Consider the following 17,845-nt stretch of genomic DNA (forward strand, 5'->3'; position numbering starts at 1 on the left):
ACAGAAAACCTATATTATCGACGTAATAAAAAGAAACGACAATGTATGACAAAAAATAATATTTATTTTCAGAAAATCATGCTTTTAGAGAAAACATTTCAACGTCTGTTCTCAATTCTTTTTCTTCCTTGAAGTAAATTGGAAAAGGTTTCGGTATCTTTATTTTTCATCATCGATTTGTTTCTAAAATAACAGAAAAAATGGATTATTTGTGTGGTTCTTTGATACCTGACTGTTAAACAATTGAATTCTAAAAATGGCAGAGATGATTGTTTAGAGTCTATCTTTAAAGTTTAAATAGAGTCCATTATCCTAAATCAATTTAATGTTGTTTCATTCCGGTTATTTGACTGGATGGAGATAGAGTTACTGTAATATAAAGAGTTTGTACAAGAGGAATGTGGTGTTAACTTATATTGATATATTATCGTATAAATTACACATCCATTATCCACTCGTCTTATAAAAGTTAAATAAGTCAAGAAATTCCGACATTTGCTTGGCTACATTTCGTGTGAATCTGTTCGGCTTACATTAGATTAGTTTCATTTTTAATTGAAGGTATTGTAAAATTTAATATTTACGTGTCAACGTTCATAACATTTTTGCTTTGTCATTATTTATATTTCGGAGCTTGAACACTTTAACAAAGTAACAGTTTGTGTAATAATTAACACATCTGTGGAATCTAGTAATTGGTATTACTGACAGCACATAACACATCTGTAGAATCTAGTAGTTAGTTATACTGACAGTACATAACGCATTCACTGAATCTAGTAGTTAGCAATACTGACAGCACATAACACATCTGCAGAATCTAGTAGTTAGTAATACTGACAGCACATAACACATCTGCAGAATCTAGTAGTTAGTACTACTGACAGCACATAACACATCTGCAGAATCTAGTAGTAAGTAATACTGACAGCACATAACACATCTGTAGAATCTAGTAGTTAGTAATACTGACAGTATATAACACATCTGCAGAATCTAGTAGTAAGTAATACTGACAGCACATAACACATCTGCAGTAGTTAGTAATACTGACAGTATATAACACATCTGCAGAATCTAGTAGTAAGTAATACTGACAGCACATAACACATCTACAGTAGTTAGTAATACTGACAGTATATAACACATCTGTAGAATCTAGTAGTAAGTAATACTGACAGCACATAACACATCTGCAGAATCTAGTAGTGAGTAATATTTGCAGCACATAACACATCTACTGAATCTAGTAGTTAGTAATACTGACAGTATATAACACATCTACTGAATCTAGTAGTAAGTAATACATACAGCACATAACACATCTACTGAATCTAGTAGTTAGTTATACTGACAGCACACAACACATCTGTAGAATCTAATAGTTAGTAATACTGATAGCACATAACACATCTGTAGAATCTAGTAGTTAGTTATACTAACAGTACATAACACATCTACTGAATCTAGCAGTTAGTAATACTGACAGTATATAACACATCTGTAGAATCTAGTAGTAAGTAATACTGACAGTATATAACCCATCTGTAGAATCTAGTAGTAAGTAATACATACAGTATATAACACATCTGTAGAATCTACTAGTTGGTAATATCGGCAGTATATAACACATCTGTAGAATCTAGTAGTAGGTAATACTGACAGTATTTAACACATCTGTAGAATCTACTAGTTGGTAATATCGGCAGTATATAACACATCTGTAGAATCTAGTAGTAAGTAATACATACAGTATATAACACATCTGTAGAATCTAGTAGTAAGTAATACTGACAGTATATAACACATCTGTAGAATCTAGTAGTAAGTAATATTGACAGTGTATAACACATCTGTAGAATCTAGTAGTAAGTAATACATACAGTATATAACACATTTGTAGAATCTAGTAGTAAGTAATACTAACGGTATATAACACATCTGTAGAATCTAGTAGTAAGTAATACTGACAGTATATAACACATCTGTAGAATCTAGTAGTAAGTAATACTGACAGTATATAACACATCTGTAGAATCTGGTAGTAAATAAAACTGACAGTATATAACACATCTGTAGAATCTAGTAGTTAGTTATACTAACAGTACATAACACATCTGTAGAATCTAGTAGTAAGTAATACTGACAGTATATAACACATCTGTAGAATCTAGTAGTAAGTAATACTGACAGTATATAACACATCTGTAGAATCTAATTGTAAGTAATACTGACAGTATATAACACATCTATTGAATCTTGTAGTAAGTAATACTGACAGTATATAACACATCAGTAGAATCTATTAGTAGGTATACTGACAGTATATAACACATCTGTAGAATCTAGCAGTTAGTAATACTGACAGTACATAACACATATGTAGAATCTAGTAGTTAGTAATATCAAAACTACATAACACATCTGTGAATTCTAAATCCTTATTTGGCCACATCCCATTTTGTTTGACAATAAATGTAATTAAATCTACACACTGTCATAATGTCTGGGTAACGTCAAAGGTATTGATAACAATGCAGCTAATAACAATGCAGGTGTGAACAAGTCAACTTAATCTGATTTCTGGTTTCTTGTAAAGATGACGGTAAATCATGAATGTGTTTACTTTGAGATCTTATTAATTACACCGTCTCTTCAAAGAATAACCTGTACAGAGCATCCATAATCACGCAGATTTTCTCCTAATCTGCAGCTTATTGCTAAATATGGCTATGACATTTAAGAGATTGTGTTAATCTTGTGGAACGGAGGTTGCATAGGGCTTATATCGTCTTTAAACATATCAGTTCATTATTCATTTTTGGTTTGGTAACAGTGCTGTCTTGAGGTTTGGAATGGATGAGGAGGCCTTTACGTCCTTTTCATAGATCCTTATGTCCTCATTGCTAAAGTCTTGTGATTATGTGTATTGTGCAAGTTCGTAACAATTTGTTCTTTCTTGTGGAATGGATGATAACTGCGGTCTTAGGTGCTGACGATTCCAGAAAGGTTACTTTTCGGAAAATAAGTAGTCCTAATTTTGAACAACTGATAGAAACTCAGAAAGATTTTTATTTCCTTTTTATGAATTAACAACTTGTGTCTAGAAATGTAGTTTGTTCTTATCTAGATTTGGTTAGCACTGTCTCAAAGGTTTGTACGAAAGAGGAGAAATGGTAGCCTGAGTAAAAAAATGCATTCTCAGAGGTTAAAAAGGTTATTCTGTTCAATATGAGATGCGTTTGATCCCGTAACAATTTGTCTTTAAACTTATTTTGAAAGGGATTCAAACCTGTGGTACTTCATCTATCTGTCCGAACGATACCATTGATGAAATCCGACATTCTGATAGTAGCTTTATTTTTCGTTTAAACTTCATAATCCAACAGTTTTAATTGAGATGTTTGTTGAAACATAAGATTAACAAATTTTACTATTTTACTCCTAGTAAATAGGTTTCAGTAATGGCTAAGTTTGCATCCATCTATGTATCAATCTATCTATTTCTCTATCTATCAATCTATGTTTATATCTTTCTATCTATCCATCTATTCAAAATGATGAAGATCTATTTTGTATTTTTTTTAGATATCTGGTAAAAGTGATGATAAAGATACTGATGAATTAACCAGTTCACCAGAACCAGACCCAGACATGTTTAAAAACCGTGGTGGACAACAGAAATTTATCATTCTACATTATTCTCCGTTTAAAGCTGTTTGGGATTGGATTATATTATTATTAGTATTATATACGGCAGTATTAACACCGTATTCTGCTGCTTTTCTTCTGAACGAAGATGAAATTCGCATGAAACTGAACCGCGATGCTGCTACTAGAAATCAGAATGCCGATAAAACTATGGCAGACCCTTTGGTAATAGTAGATTTAATAGTGGATATAATGTTCATAGCTGATATTTTAATCAATTTTCGAACTACATACATTCAAAATGGTGAAGTTGTTAGTGATCAACAAAAAATCGCCATTCAGTATGTTAAAGGGTGGTTTGTTATTGACGCCATCGCTGCTATACCATTTGATTTACTACTGTTTGGTTCAGGAACCAGTGACGTAAGTAATCATTCTTTTTTCATAGTTTCACTGTCTCCAGTTCTCGTTTTTCACTCTGATATTCCTTCATGCTCAACGCCAACACAATCCAATCTGTCTGGCTTTAAAATAATTGTAATATCAAATAATGTATAGGTTTGTGATATTGAAGAGCTTATTCTGAATAATTTCAAAAACTTTCATAGTATTCAAATGTAATTCCACTACAAAATTAACAAGTTTTATTTTGTAACTAATAAAGTAGCTTGAAAGTTATGGTGTTAAAAGATAAAAATTGCCTGATTAAACTTTAAAATGACTAAAATTTCTCAAATTACAAATTTGTAAAAAAATTTGCGGAATAGAATTTTTTTTTCACATAATATGGTGTCTGTCAAAAAGAGATTGGACTCATAGGCCATAAAGTTTCAGAAATAACAATTGGTACATTTGGCACCGAACTGAAGGAACAAAAAGGAGAGTGCTGAATATATCGATAATCCCGCACCGTACAACGCATCTGACACCGCACCTCGTCTCTTTTCACCTTCGGACATTTACTAAGGGGATTGTACATGTGAAGCTATGCCAGTAAATCAGAGTGATTTTAAGTATAAAAGGAAGAAACTTCATGTTAAAAGTGAAATGTCAATTAAAAAAGAAACAGATTGAAACATCAGTTTTCCCTATACACTATCAACTTGAATAGAAATTGATTTTTTCCACAAATCACTCGAAAACCCGGGTTAATTTTATACAGACATTATCAATAGACTTGATATGGTAGCAACTCCTTGGGGTATTACTTGTTCTAAAGTGATTGATAAGGTGAAATAAAGTATGGCGCCTATCGTTAAATCTTTTCGATTTCAATATCGATCTGTTCAGACCTATTATCATTAAATTTAAATTAAATTAAATTGTTTATTTTATTTTCTATTATATTACAATCTATTGGGAGGTTTTGTAATGTGGATGGCTTTTGATTTGATAAGAATACGATCGGACTATATAATTTGTAAACCTGACAAATCTGGCCCTACTCGTTCCTTAGACGTGATAATAGAGTTTTTGAGAACTTTCGCATAAATTTTGGTATATATACAAAGCTGAACCATTAAAGAGGCCATTAAGAAATTGCCTGATAAATATTACAATATCCCTGTGCCCCACATGGTAATATAAAACAACCAAGGGGCAGGGTTTTCCATACTTCGTACAACTCCGTAAGTTAAGTGACCCCTCGACTGTATTTTGGTACCTTCTGGGACACAGGCATATTGTAATATATGCCCGGCGATGTCTAGATGGACTCGTTAATGGTTCAGTATCTATATCATGTATCTATGTCAATTCCAGCCCCAACCCAAGTTTTCATGTACTGATAGACATAAATACTTAAGTTGAGAACATTTGAATACATCATCATCAATTCAATAGGAATTCAGCTTGAATAATAAAACAATATTAACTAAATACAATGGGAATTCTCATTCATTCTCTACAGACTACTTCAGCTAAATAAAACTCAAGGGTAAATCAAATACTCTCATATGGAGGTTCCATGATGAATGCTAAAAACGTATGGAACACGAATTTCAAGATGGAAATCAATTTCCGAAATTGTGATAAGTGGACTTGAAATAGATGCTATATTTTTTGTGGTTTTAAAGAATTGGAAATCTTATTGGATTAAAATCTCTTTCCTCATTCGAAGCCAAGTCTTTTGGGTCGGTTGTCAACATCTGGCTTTTTACAAGATTTTTCTTCGGTTGATTTATTAACTCAAGTTGTTGAATCGAGCCAAAGTTTTCAATTTTGTTATTTGAAGAAAATGAAATGGATTAAGTTGCATAACAAACATGTCAAGATTGGCTTGATTTATTAGGTAAAATCAATTTGTTAAATAGGTGATTGACATTAGTTAGATGATGTCTTGTCTACTGGAGCACAAACAAACTAAACTATCAATTACTTCTACCCTAGTGATTTTTATACTCGCTTCAAATCGAAACATATCCATCTTCATAAATGAAAAAAAAGTGTGAAGAATTTTCTTCTGTGATAATAACTCATCATCTGTCTGATCACCAGAATGAGCTCCATTTCTCTTTGGCGAGATAAACACGTTTTTGGATTTGTTTCGATTTTAAGCAAGGCAGGGTTCCCGTTTCTTTTGAGAAACTAGACTCTAAAATCTTTAGGCTACTGAGAACATGGTCGAGAATCTTCTTTTTATGTTGCCAGCAGCAAGTGATTCAAACTGGATAGTGACAACATTTTAGTGAATATAAAATTGGGGTATTGGGAAGTATCAGTTACAGAGTCCTCTATAAACCATACTGCTTGACATCAATCTTGTGGTACAGGGGATAACATAAAACAGGTCAGGGAACAAAACAGCGAGAACCAGTGGTTAAGAACTTATATCAGATATTTCAACAGTAATAGGACACATAAGGCATTTTTCTTTTCACCTTATTAATTTTTTCAAATACTTACTGGGATGTTTTGTTTTTCTATTTTAGACAATGACGGTGACCGGTGTTTTAAAAACAGCCAGATTATTGCGTTTATTACGTGTTATTAGAAGAATTGAACAATTTGCCCAATATGGTGTGGCTGTCTTACTGCTGTTAATGGTGACTTTTACACTTATAGGACATTGGCTAGCCTGTATATTTTATGCTATAGCTAATATGGAACGAGCTGATCTTCATGCTAGGATCAGTTGGTTAGATGGTCTTGCTGACACAACTAAAAGACCATATTTTCCCAATGACACTACAAGTGGACCTACGATAAGGTCAAAATATATAACTGCATTATATTTCACATTTACAAGTTTAACCAGTATAGGTTTTGGTAATGTGGCACCCAATACGAATGCTGAGAAGATATTTTCTATATTTGCTATGATGTTAGGATGTAAGTATACCTCGACTCTCTCTGCCTTTTGTAAAGAATTGCCAAATGTTTATGCTTTTATGTCAGAAAGTGTGCATTGGCTTTCAGTCGAATGAAAACCTGGTTATGTCGAGATTAATGTTGAAAACGTTTTTGTTGGAATGCAAGAGCAATGCTTTGGCATTGATAAAAAATACTGCGTCAGTGCATAACATTGGTTTTCAATCAATAACGAGTGGCAGTTACACATTTAAGAAAGCTAACAGCAGAGACTATCGAGTAAACATTGTGTACATATGAGGCCACGATGCGCTTTACATTTACATCCCTTACATCCCTAGTGTTGCCATTACATTGTCGTGATCTGACTTTTTACAAAACGAACGTTAACGTTGCGAAAACTTAGTATTGCAAATGGATAGTTTTTTCGAGGTAATAACTTATTTCCGTGTGCAGTAAAGTGTTTATAAAATTACAAAAATATTCTCGGAAACACAATAAAAGAAATAATTCAAATGTATCGTATATAAAAAGCAAATAGTAATCAAGTAAATGTATTGATTGGTAACAAAAACCGATGATGATTTTGATAAGAGAACTGAACGGAAGAAAGATTTTTATATCTCCAAATGTCATTGCTAGTTAAAATTGATTGTAGACTACGGGTAAAAGGGGAAGTTAGAAGACTCGCTCTTTAATCAGATTGCTAATAATGCTAATTTTAAAGATTTTTCGTCGATCAAAAGTTTCATTTCTGACTTCGACCATGTAATTGAAGTCCTTAAAATGACATGTTAGATATCAAAATATAGTTCATATGGGTGATAAAGACGTTGAAATTGTCTTTAGCCTAACACAATTACTACCATCTTGAAATAAATTGGTCTTATTACACGACAGAAATTGAAAGATTCTCTAAATTTTGCTACTTGAAACTGATGTATTGCACTTGAGGTGATTACAGAATGTTTCAAGAACTGCTCTTGTTCCATGTTTTCCTCAAACGATTTTCAAATGTGTTGGAGTTGGCATGACATTAAGAATTGTGCTCTACTTTACAAAAAGTAGAGTGTCTTTCATTGCCAATCATTGCTTCACATTTTTAGATGCCCATCGTATTTTATAAAACAACTAGAGACCACTGACAAACACTATCAAATCTTAGAAAATCTTCACAGCAGCAATCTCATATATATCTGATGCTGCCACAATACCGTCAAAATATGGCTGAACGCTCAATTCAAAATATGACCATCTGAACGTTCAATTGCAAATATGGCCCAAAAGGAATTACTGGCAAAATATGGCTCAATAAGAATGGTGCATACAATGGTCCATAATTGAGACAAAGCCTCAAAACAGAAAATGCACAATTAACAGTATTTCGCTGTTAACACTAGACAGATCATACCGTTAAATATACCATGATAGGTCCATGAGTGAATCGAAACAGATCATACCGTTAAATATACCATGATAGGTCCATGAGTGAATCGAAACAATGTGTATTGAAGCCGTTAATTTTTACTTTCATGATTCTTTTATGAATGAATTCCGAGGTCAAAGTTTCTGACTTATTCATTAAATATTTATTCAGGCCATAATTAAAGTGCTTAAAGTGACAGTCGACAGTTTTCAGAAAAATTAACAGTGATAAAAAATGGTTTCATGATATCAACTTAATTTGATCAGGTTTATCGGCGGATTTCGACCCGTTGGTAAAAACTTTAACCATCCAACGGGAGCCGCGGTGGCTCAGTGAGTTAGACGCTAACCTGAAGGACCAGGGTTCAATCCCGGCATAGGTCGAGATAATACCTTCGGATTTTTCAACCCGGTTTCCCCCTGTCAGTGATGCAGGTACGAGGGGCTGACATGGAAAAAGCATCTAGTCGTTCGGATGGGACAATAAACCGAGGCCCCGTGTGCTACAGGCTGTGCACGTTAAAGATCCCTCGACAGTTGTAAATCGAAAAAGAGCAGGCTAATGCCGCTGTCCTGGCAAAATTTCCCTCATTGCACCCTGCATGGCGTTGCCCGTCTTCATTAGCCCACATGGTGCAGAAAAGTTTTCATTTCATTTCATTTCATTTAACCATCCAACGCGGCGATATACAGGTGACCGTATGATTGTATAACGTTCCTCTTTAAGAAATACATTGGGTTGAATGAACAATGTAACGTCCATTGGCATTAAAACTTCATCAAAGGCTGGAACTAAACAGAAAAATTGGCATTAATTGGAATAAAGTGGCATTGTTTAGTCAATATTTAGTCACGCTATTAGAATAGTGTAAGATGCTGTGTTTAATGACAGGATAATGATAGAGAATGTCGTATACAACAAATTACACTACCAATTATCTATTATTATACCGTATTTACAAGTCTAAACCCACCCTGTTATTATAAAACACTGTCTAATTATCCGTACACGATACATTCGATAAAAGCTTTTATCTTTTCTTAATGCTTGATGCCTTTCTTGGTGCTTTTCGGGTCCGTACTTTGAACCCAAATTTTACTTGAGTACATCCGGTTATGATGTTGTTAAAAGCTTTTCCTTTTTCTTAATGTTTAATGCCTTTCTTGGTGCTCTTCGGGTCCGTACTTTGAACCCAAATTGTATATAAATATACTATATTGGGGTTCCAATATTCCGAATGGTTTAAACAACATAACTGGCATGAATAATATGCTTCGTTCGATTTTCTGAAAGGTTGATGACATAGACATCCTTTCGTTTTCATGTTGGTTTGAAATTGCTGAGTTGGTCGAGTCTACAGAATATAAATATCAACCCTTCGGTTAATTTGTAACAATCCAAAAGAGCTATACTTAGATATGAAATCAGTATAACTGTATACTGAAGCGTTTGAAGAATGAAGAATTCATTTGAAGAATAGATATAATCTTAATAGAATCTTATTGAGATTAACTTTTACACAAATCACACTTCAAGAGTCTTGCATAATTGTGCGATAACATTTCATTAAAAAAAATACAACTTTGCATGAAATTAAAAGCTTTTGTGGGTAGAAAAAAAACCCCTTATTTTTCAGTATGTTCAGCAATGTTGATCAATCGTAAACAATGATTTCGAGGAAAGCGATAAAGATACATTAGGAATAATCTTTCATTTGGAATCCCGACAAGATCTTTGCGTAAAGCGAACAAGATTATCCTTCTAATGTTTCACTTTTCATTATGTTTCCTTTTAGCTTTGCTTTCTGCAACTTTACACGAAAATGGCTTCCTATCTGTTAAGGCTTTAATAGAAAACGCAATTCCGTTTTAAGATTTATATTGATAATAGGAATCCGAATGATCTCTCATTTCAATTCATTCAAAGCCTGACACTGAGTTTCTAATTTCCCGTGGCCATCTTCACATCATTGCCGTGTTCAATTTCCTTAGGAAATTACTCGCGATCTGAAAGGTTGAATACTGACTTAGGTAGTCGTGGCCTGATGTGATCACTTCATGGTGTATTGTGTTCTTAAAGAGTTAATTAGAACGTAATATGTCATTTTTCGATGTTTTTGCTAGTTAATTATTGCCAAGGAATCTATTTTTTTTTTCTAAAACACTTGAACGTTATGGTATGAATTTTTGGTATCGACCAGATATTTCAGGAAATCAAATCGATTCAAGGATAATGATTTCTTTGTGCGAGAAAAAAATATACATTGTTCGCATATTCACAACTTTTCATTCATTTTGACAGTCAGTATTTGCTTTTTGCCAATTTTCTTGGTAGTTACAAAGCGCGATTTCGATAATTGACACCTGAAGATGCCTAACTTGATGTTGCATACATGTAGATTGGAGCTCAATTAAGTTTGTCCATCGTTAGTTTGCATCAATAATAATGCAGAGTGTTTTTGCTCAAATATTATTTCACTTTGATTTTTATGCGATTCAAGAAAATTATTTTGTCAACTTTATTTTAACAAATTCGTGCGTTAAAATCGTTAACAGATATGTTTGTGTCAGTAGTGGTAGTAGTACTTCGGTTATTTCTGTTCGATTTGCTCGATCCTTTCCGCTTGGTAAAAATAGTAACAATGTATCTGCATTGGTTGTGTAGGATAAAGGACTGAATATAACACATAAACCCTTCTAATATAGCAACATCATTCATAGAACAAAAATCTAGCCTAGCCTGCAGCTAGCATTGCGCAATTCAATATCTATTTATGAAACTTATACAAATTTTCTATTTTAACGTCGATTATATCAATAGAACCTGTAGAGTGTACACAGAATGTCTTTATTATGCATGTTAATGTATAATTTGTCTTTGATGATTTAATAACTTAATAAAGTACAATTAGAGAGCAGTGAATATGAACGACAATTTGAACCTTCCACCCTGATTTTATTTGATGTGGAAGCAATATTCTTCTTCTGAGTGATTTAATTTAATATAAGTCGTAACATTGAAATAATTATCATGCTCCATCATCGATCAAGTGTAACATGATTTGTCGAAATTACCTTAAACGTGTTATTTTACAACCAAATTAATGCACGATGTCAACTTACTCGTCACGGGTTTTTGCTGAAAACATCTTAAATCTGTGCTCGATGTCGTTTAACGGCGTAAAGAATATGTTAAAGGGACAAATGCCATTTTGGGAGGTTGTGTTGAGTCTTGTATGCATGTAAATAGTCTTCAGAAGTACTAGAAATGTACGAAAATCGCATAATTCCTTCAAAAACATCTCAAACCAAGAAATTCTTTTCCTATAGATGTCTTCTATCTGTGGCAGTGTTTCAAGAAAAGACGAAGGCTCATACTTTGACGGTGAGCTATGAACACTTTCTGATTGGCTTAGCTAAAATATTCCCGTTTCTGAGATTAAGGTATGATTGTTCAAAAAAATGGCATCTGTCCCTTTATAACATTGAGATATATTTTATTTGTTTACAAAGTGATAGAGAGTAATTTCCGCTATACATAACACTTTTTATAAATAAAATAGGACTACTTGTCCCCTTTCGATTATGAAACACTGAAATTAACGACAGTCTTCAGTGGTTTTGTTGAAAGTTTTGGAACCCGCAAGATTAGTTCAATCTGCGAAAGTGGAAGAAAAATTTAATAGTAAACGGCTAATAAATTGAAATAGATCTATGCAAATATTAAGCTTCATATAACTCTTTGGAAATTTAAAACATTAACATAAGTCATTAATATTTTTCGCTTAAAATTAATGACATGAATATCCAAATATTAACCTCGCGATAACCCATTTCTATTGTTATGAATTTGTAGGCGAAAAAGATATCGTTTTCAGTCAGTAAAACCAATTAGCTGAACTGAACCATTGTGTTTTTTATAATGTGTTAATTACCGCAATTTAAATGTAGACAAACTGGAATAGACACATTATACAAATAGGTTTTCTGCCTTTTTTCCAATGATATAATTGAAAATAAACGACTTTTAAGGGCAAGGAATACTAACATAGTCTGATTATGATGTGTTTTAAATCTGTTTCGGTTTGTGTTTTCAGCTCTGTTGAGTGCTGCTATATTTGGTAACGTTTCTTCCATTATGTTGAGGTTGTATCAAGGCTCCGATGAATATCACGAAAATGTACAAAGTATTAAAGAATTTATAGCATTTCACCAAATTCCAAAAACCCTCGCCAACCGTCTTCAAGAATCCTTTCAACATTCCTGGACGTATACTAATGGTATTGATATGAACAACGTAAGAACCTTTTTTAAATGTTTATCCTTTAAAATCCTGTGGAATTGATGACAGCGTCAACTATCGTTGTGAGTCGAACTCGTTCAATCTTGTGTGATAACAGAATCAACTGTCCTGGTTGTTAGTCGTACTCAGTCTAAACTTACGTGATAACAGCATCATAATTCCTGGTTGTGAGTCTCAGACCAATCTTGCGTGATAACAGCATCAATACAATGGGGGAGAGAAGTCACACTTAAGATGCAATGAGTAAAAATGAAACTGTACTGTATGAAAATGTATGTAGCCCAAGTACAGATGTGTCTGAAAAGGTGGTAACCATTCAATTGATACAGATACAACATTAGATTAAGTAAGGCCTCAATCCAGCAGAATGAGCCACATTTTTGAATCTTTCGGATAAACGGGAAATTAAATACATATCTATGAACGCTGGTTGTGTTTCATGTTGGATAGGAAAAGAATTACGCTTCTACACTTCCTGGTCGCTTGTAGGAAATGTGATTAGATGAAGGTTGTAGGCTTAAACATGGGGTCTTTTTCATTAGAATTAGAATGTATGGAAGAATAACTCTATATATTTATATATCTAAGAACGTAGAAGCTGTAAGGAAATTGGTGAAGAACAATAAACCAAGAAATTATTATGAGAAAACAAACGTAATCTTGTGTAATTATAACAGTGAAAATTATTTAGGAAGATCGCAGTATTGTCTGGCGCCTAATCAGAAGTTTGTCAGAGAAAGACGACATGAGCTTCCGTTGTTAGCCGCTTTGTGTCAATATTAAAACTGTCAGTTATCTCGACCGATCCTGAAAATCGTTTGGTTAATAAATCACACGTCTTTACATCCCCAAGACTCAATTAATATACAGTCTACGTCAACATTTCCTTGTCAAAAGGAAATTACTTTTCTGCCCAGATTTCAACTCTGTTAGATAAAAAGATTTAATACCAAGGCACACTAATCCTTTATCTAATGCTTGTCTTTAATTTAAACTTATGTCAACTTTGTCTTCGTTTGAAATATTCAAATTAGTTTTGTATAAAAACGACGTATTCTTCTCTGCTTTCTGGGACTGCCATTGGTTGACGAGTGAAGTATTGAAGAGTGGCCATCAAGAGAGTCCATGAGCATGCATCACCTCAATTTCAACCTTCCATATTCTAGGCGGTTCAAGTCTATCGAGATGGCGGTATGAAAAGATAGCTTGTAGGTCTATAGGAAGCGATGTCGAATCTTTACTATCCTAGTAAAATATCCAATTATACATGAGGATCTCAAGAAGGTCCTTTGCTATTCTGACAAATCTTGCCCTATCCGCCTGTCGGACGAGATATCCCATCTGTATTGCTTTTACTATAATATGTCAATTTTGTATATTTTAGGTATTAAAGGGTTTTCCAGATTGTTTACAAGCTGATATATGTCTTCATTTAAACCGTAATTTATTGAATAATTGTTCAGCATTTAAAGGCGCCAGTCCAGGTAATGTCAGAACTTTATCCAGCAATATTATTAATTCCAAATATAATTAATAGCCTTTGACTCGTGCTTTAGCATCACAATATCAAGCTATTACGAACTTCGTCTTATAAGCAATAGCCACTATCTTGTATCATGGAAGGTAGCGATTTGTACGCTAGCAAATACAGCCAATCATAGTCTTCGACAGAAAGTCGTTAACATTATGACATTAGTGTTACAGACTTACTATCGAGGCCTCTGATTGGTTGTATTTGCTAGCTTACGACCCCACAAATAGCAGCATTTACAAACTTTTGTGACACAGTCTCTATTTATTTTAGCGTTGACAATTCTCACGAGGATCGACTTGCATAACGTGCACGTAGGGTACAAACTTTGTTTTCCTGTATATTACTCACGGTGAAGCGGGCATGAACACCCAAGCCATACACCCATTGCTGTAAAGCGAAAACTGAAACAAAAAAACTGGTCGTTAAGTCCCTAGCATTTATTTAGGTTTCTCCAATTGTCGTAAGTTAAAATGTTACTTGAAAACCTGCATATACGACAAAACCTTTGGAAAGATCTTTGGAAGTGGTAATCTATATCTGAAATCTACCGAATATTTATTTATTTCAGGTTGTTTGCGAGCTTTATCACTAAAGTTCAAGTCAACACACGCGCCACCAGCAGACACACTGGTTCACCCTGGTGATATTATAACAGCAATATATTTTATAGCTCGTGGCTCTATAGAAATATTAAAAGACGATATTGTTATGGCTATATTAGGTAAATAACGTCTTAGATCGTATATAACGGAATTCAATATAAGTATGTACGTAGGCACAAATATACATGAAAGGAAAATAAATATTCTTTGCGTCTAGTTGCAGACCTATGGTATTCTAGAATAGACAGACTAGGGCCAATGCGTGGTTAACGTTTGGTGATTTTGCCAAGGCTTTTGATTGAATTTGGTTTGCTTTTAACCAGCACCTGAAGGATCCCGAAGAGTTTCGATTTAGTTTAGTGTCTTGCAAAATAGGAACATCGCAACCCCCTCTTCTCCATTAAACATTAACTTTCCTTCAAATATGAATGTAAATCACGAGTTGATGATGCAAAAATTTTATGATTTTGGAAAGGTCTTTGAATGAATTTGACTCAATCTTCTTGGTAGTGCAATACGATATGATAAATATTTCTCCTATTGTTTCTTTGATTTATTTAAATCCACTGTATGGGGCCAGGGTTGGTAAAGGAAGTCGACCTGAAAAATGCTTGTTGTGTTCGACTCATTTTTGCTTCAGTGTTCACATGTTTGGATGCCAACAATGTCTTCTCACCTTCCAGGTAAAGATGATATATTTGGTGAAGATATAAAGAATAGTATAGGCGTAGGAAAGTCAATGTATAGCGTTAGAGCTTTATCTTACTGTGATATCAATAAAATCGAACTTCACGATTTTAAAGAAATTCTTCAAACATATCCCGAATTCTCAGAAACTTTCAAACAACAATTCCAGGTTACTTTTAACTTACGTAAGGTTAGTATATAAAAACGTTATCCCATTCCTGTTTTAGCTATAGACAATGTGCTAATTCTTTTTGTAGAGCTTATACATTAATGTTCAAAACTCCGTTTGTGGGATGCGTATAAGGTTTTTACCATGAAATCACATTAGAATGCATGCATGGACTACTATATTACTAACTACAAGTTAGAACTTATTCGCTGCTTATTGTCGCTTTTACGTTGCCTTGTCACATTTTATCCAATATTTGAGTATGACGTATTCAAATTAGAAGTTCAGCTTGATTATTATATAAGTTTGTTCATTATTTGTATTGTTACAACTATCCTATCAAGCATAGCTTGAGCTTAAACCCTACACTCTCTTCGAAAGGCAAGCTAATACGAACTTCGTACTTACATTGACTCCAATAGTTACCTTTCTTTATTTCATGAAAATTTGTAATGAAGCTATGTGTTTAGATTGTATACAGCCAATCAAATGCCTCGACAGAAAGTCATCATGTTTACAGTCGAGGGCTCTAATTGTCTGTATTCGCTGGCGGACATTCCAATCAAATCGCTGCATTCTGGAAGGGTGACTATTGCAGTAAAGATACAGGTACGAAGTTCGTAATAGCTTGGCATTGTGAAGACACCTTACATGTTGCATTTGATTTTTCCATTGACCAAGCATTCTTCAGTGCCTTTGCATACTATTCGTGGTACCATATATATTAAATCAGAAGGAATATATCTTTGTTTTGTTTATTTCCCTAGGCTGAGGTAAGTTTTGCCATATAAAGTGATCTGGTCAACGTGTAAAAGCGTAATTCGAATATTTGTACGAAATCTTGGTGATCGTCTTAGGCAAACATGGTTAAAGCTCTGAAACATCGTCTGCCCAAACGACTGCTTTTGAAGGAGATCAATACAGTAAATTTTGCACATTCTCCTGGTGGCTAATACGCTGATTGCTGGACTAGATTCAGAATCATCATGGGACCATATCACTTACATTATATTCATTGCACTAAAGCACAAAAGATATTTGGAACTTTTTTCTTTTTTTCCTTTTTTTTTTTTTTTTGGGATTAGACTTGTCAAATTAAATATTTTTTTTTGTAATTAATGAGCATGATTAAATGTTCACCTAATAAAACATTGACACATGATAATCCATATGTGTCGAGAACATCCCAAAATGGCACATAACTACAATATCGTGAACATATCTCTCGAATAGGATAGTTCAACTGTGATAAAATATGGTGGTAAATACAGAACTAGCTATCATACTTATTGCAAAACTCTTTCATTTATCTTTTATTTCAATTTCATTTTCTACAAAGTTACTCTTTTGTTTGTTTTAATCTCGTTCCTTTTTTACTCACTATTTATTAATGTTCGATGATATATAGCTTATACTATAGCAAAATATCCATGTCTTATACAAATTTTAAAAACATATAATTATTAGCAATGGCCACTACAGTGATTACTATAATAGTGGAGCGGATAAACGCAAAAGGTCACCCAAGTCTCACTTGGTGAGAAATTTAGCTCACAATATGTCGGTACTGATGCAAAAACCATAGCTGGCCAGCGCGACTTTTGCCATTTTCATAATGACTGCCACTGAAGTACAATGGCGCATTCGGCTTAAAAACAACTTGGGTCTTTTTCATAACAAGCAGATATTTTTTATTCAAGTACTTCATAAGGAACATTCATGCTAATATTGGTGCTTTTCTCATCTAATGAAATATTATGCTCACTATCCGCTTCACTATAAGAAGTTCAAGTTTCTAAGAAACGGATTAAATTTTTGTCATATATTGAAATCAAATGAATTTTCTCATATGATTTTCCATCCTTACAAATTCTTTAAAAAAAACATATTTATTTGTGGTTTTTCTAATAAGTTAAGCTAGATTAAATTGTAGCTGCACTACGATTTCCGTTACTGATTGCTTTTCAGAAAAAGTAAGGTTTTTGATCCTTTCTGTTTTGATTGAAATTTCCGTTTTTCCTTCGCAGGGAACATTGCTACAACGAAAAGTGAAAGCTAAAATGGAGGATGAAACATTAAAATTCATAAGGCAAAGAAGACCGAGATTACAATGTAAACGAGGACCTACTGATGGAGATGGTAGGTTTATTTCATCTTGACAATGT

At 33.6% G+C, this 17,845-nt stretch overlaps 2 protein-coding genes across 2 annotated transcripts; both read left to right on the forward strand.

Moving 5' to 3' along the window:
• Nucleotides 1-3,681: 3,681 nt before the first annotated feature.
• On the forward strand, nucleotides 3,682-4,083 carry LOTGIDRAFT_97428 (hypothetical protein; the record flags this gene model as incomplete). The annotated part of the gene is made up of 1 exon (XM_009055192.1): nucleotides 3,682-4,083. A coding segment is annotated over one exon (402 nt), but the record flags the coding sequence as incomplete, so codon positions are not given.
• Nucleotides 4,084-6,581: 2,498 nt separating this feature from the next.
• Nucleotides 6,582-15,713, forward strand: LOTGIDRAFT_144428 (hypothetical protein; the record flags this gene model as incomplete). Its single annotated transcript, XM_009055193.1, has 5 exons — nucleotides 6,582-6,981; nucleotides 12,483-12,682; nucleotides 14,073-14,172; nucleotides 14,791-14,943; nucleotides 15,508-15,713. Coding segments are annotated over 5 exons (1,059 nt in total), but the record flags the coding sequence as incomplete, so codon positions are not given.
• Nucleotides 15,714-17,845: the final 2,132 nt, after the last annotated feature.

This window comes from Lottia gigantea (assembly GCF_000327385.1).
Source record: "Lottia gigantea unplaced genomic scaffold LOTGIsca_237, whole genome shotgun sequence".
Lineage (NCBI taxonomy): Eukaryota > Metazoa > Mollusca > Gastropoda > Lottiidae > Lottia > Lottia gigantea.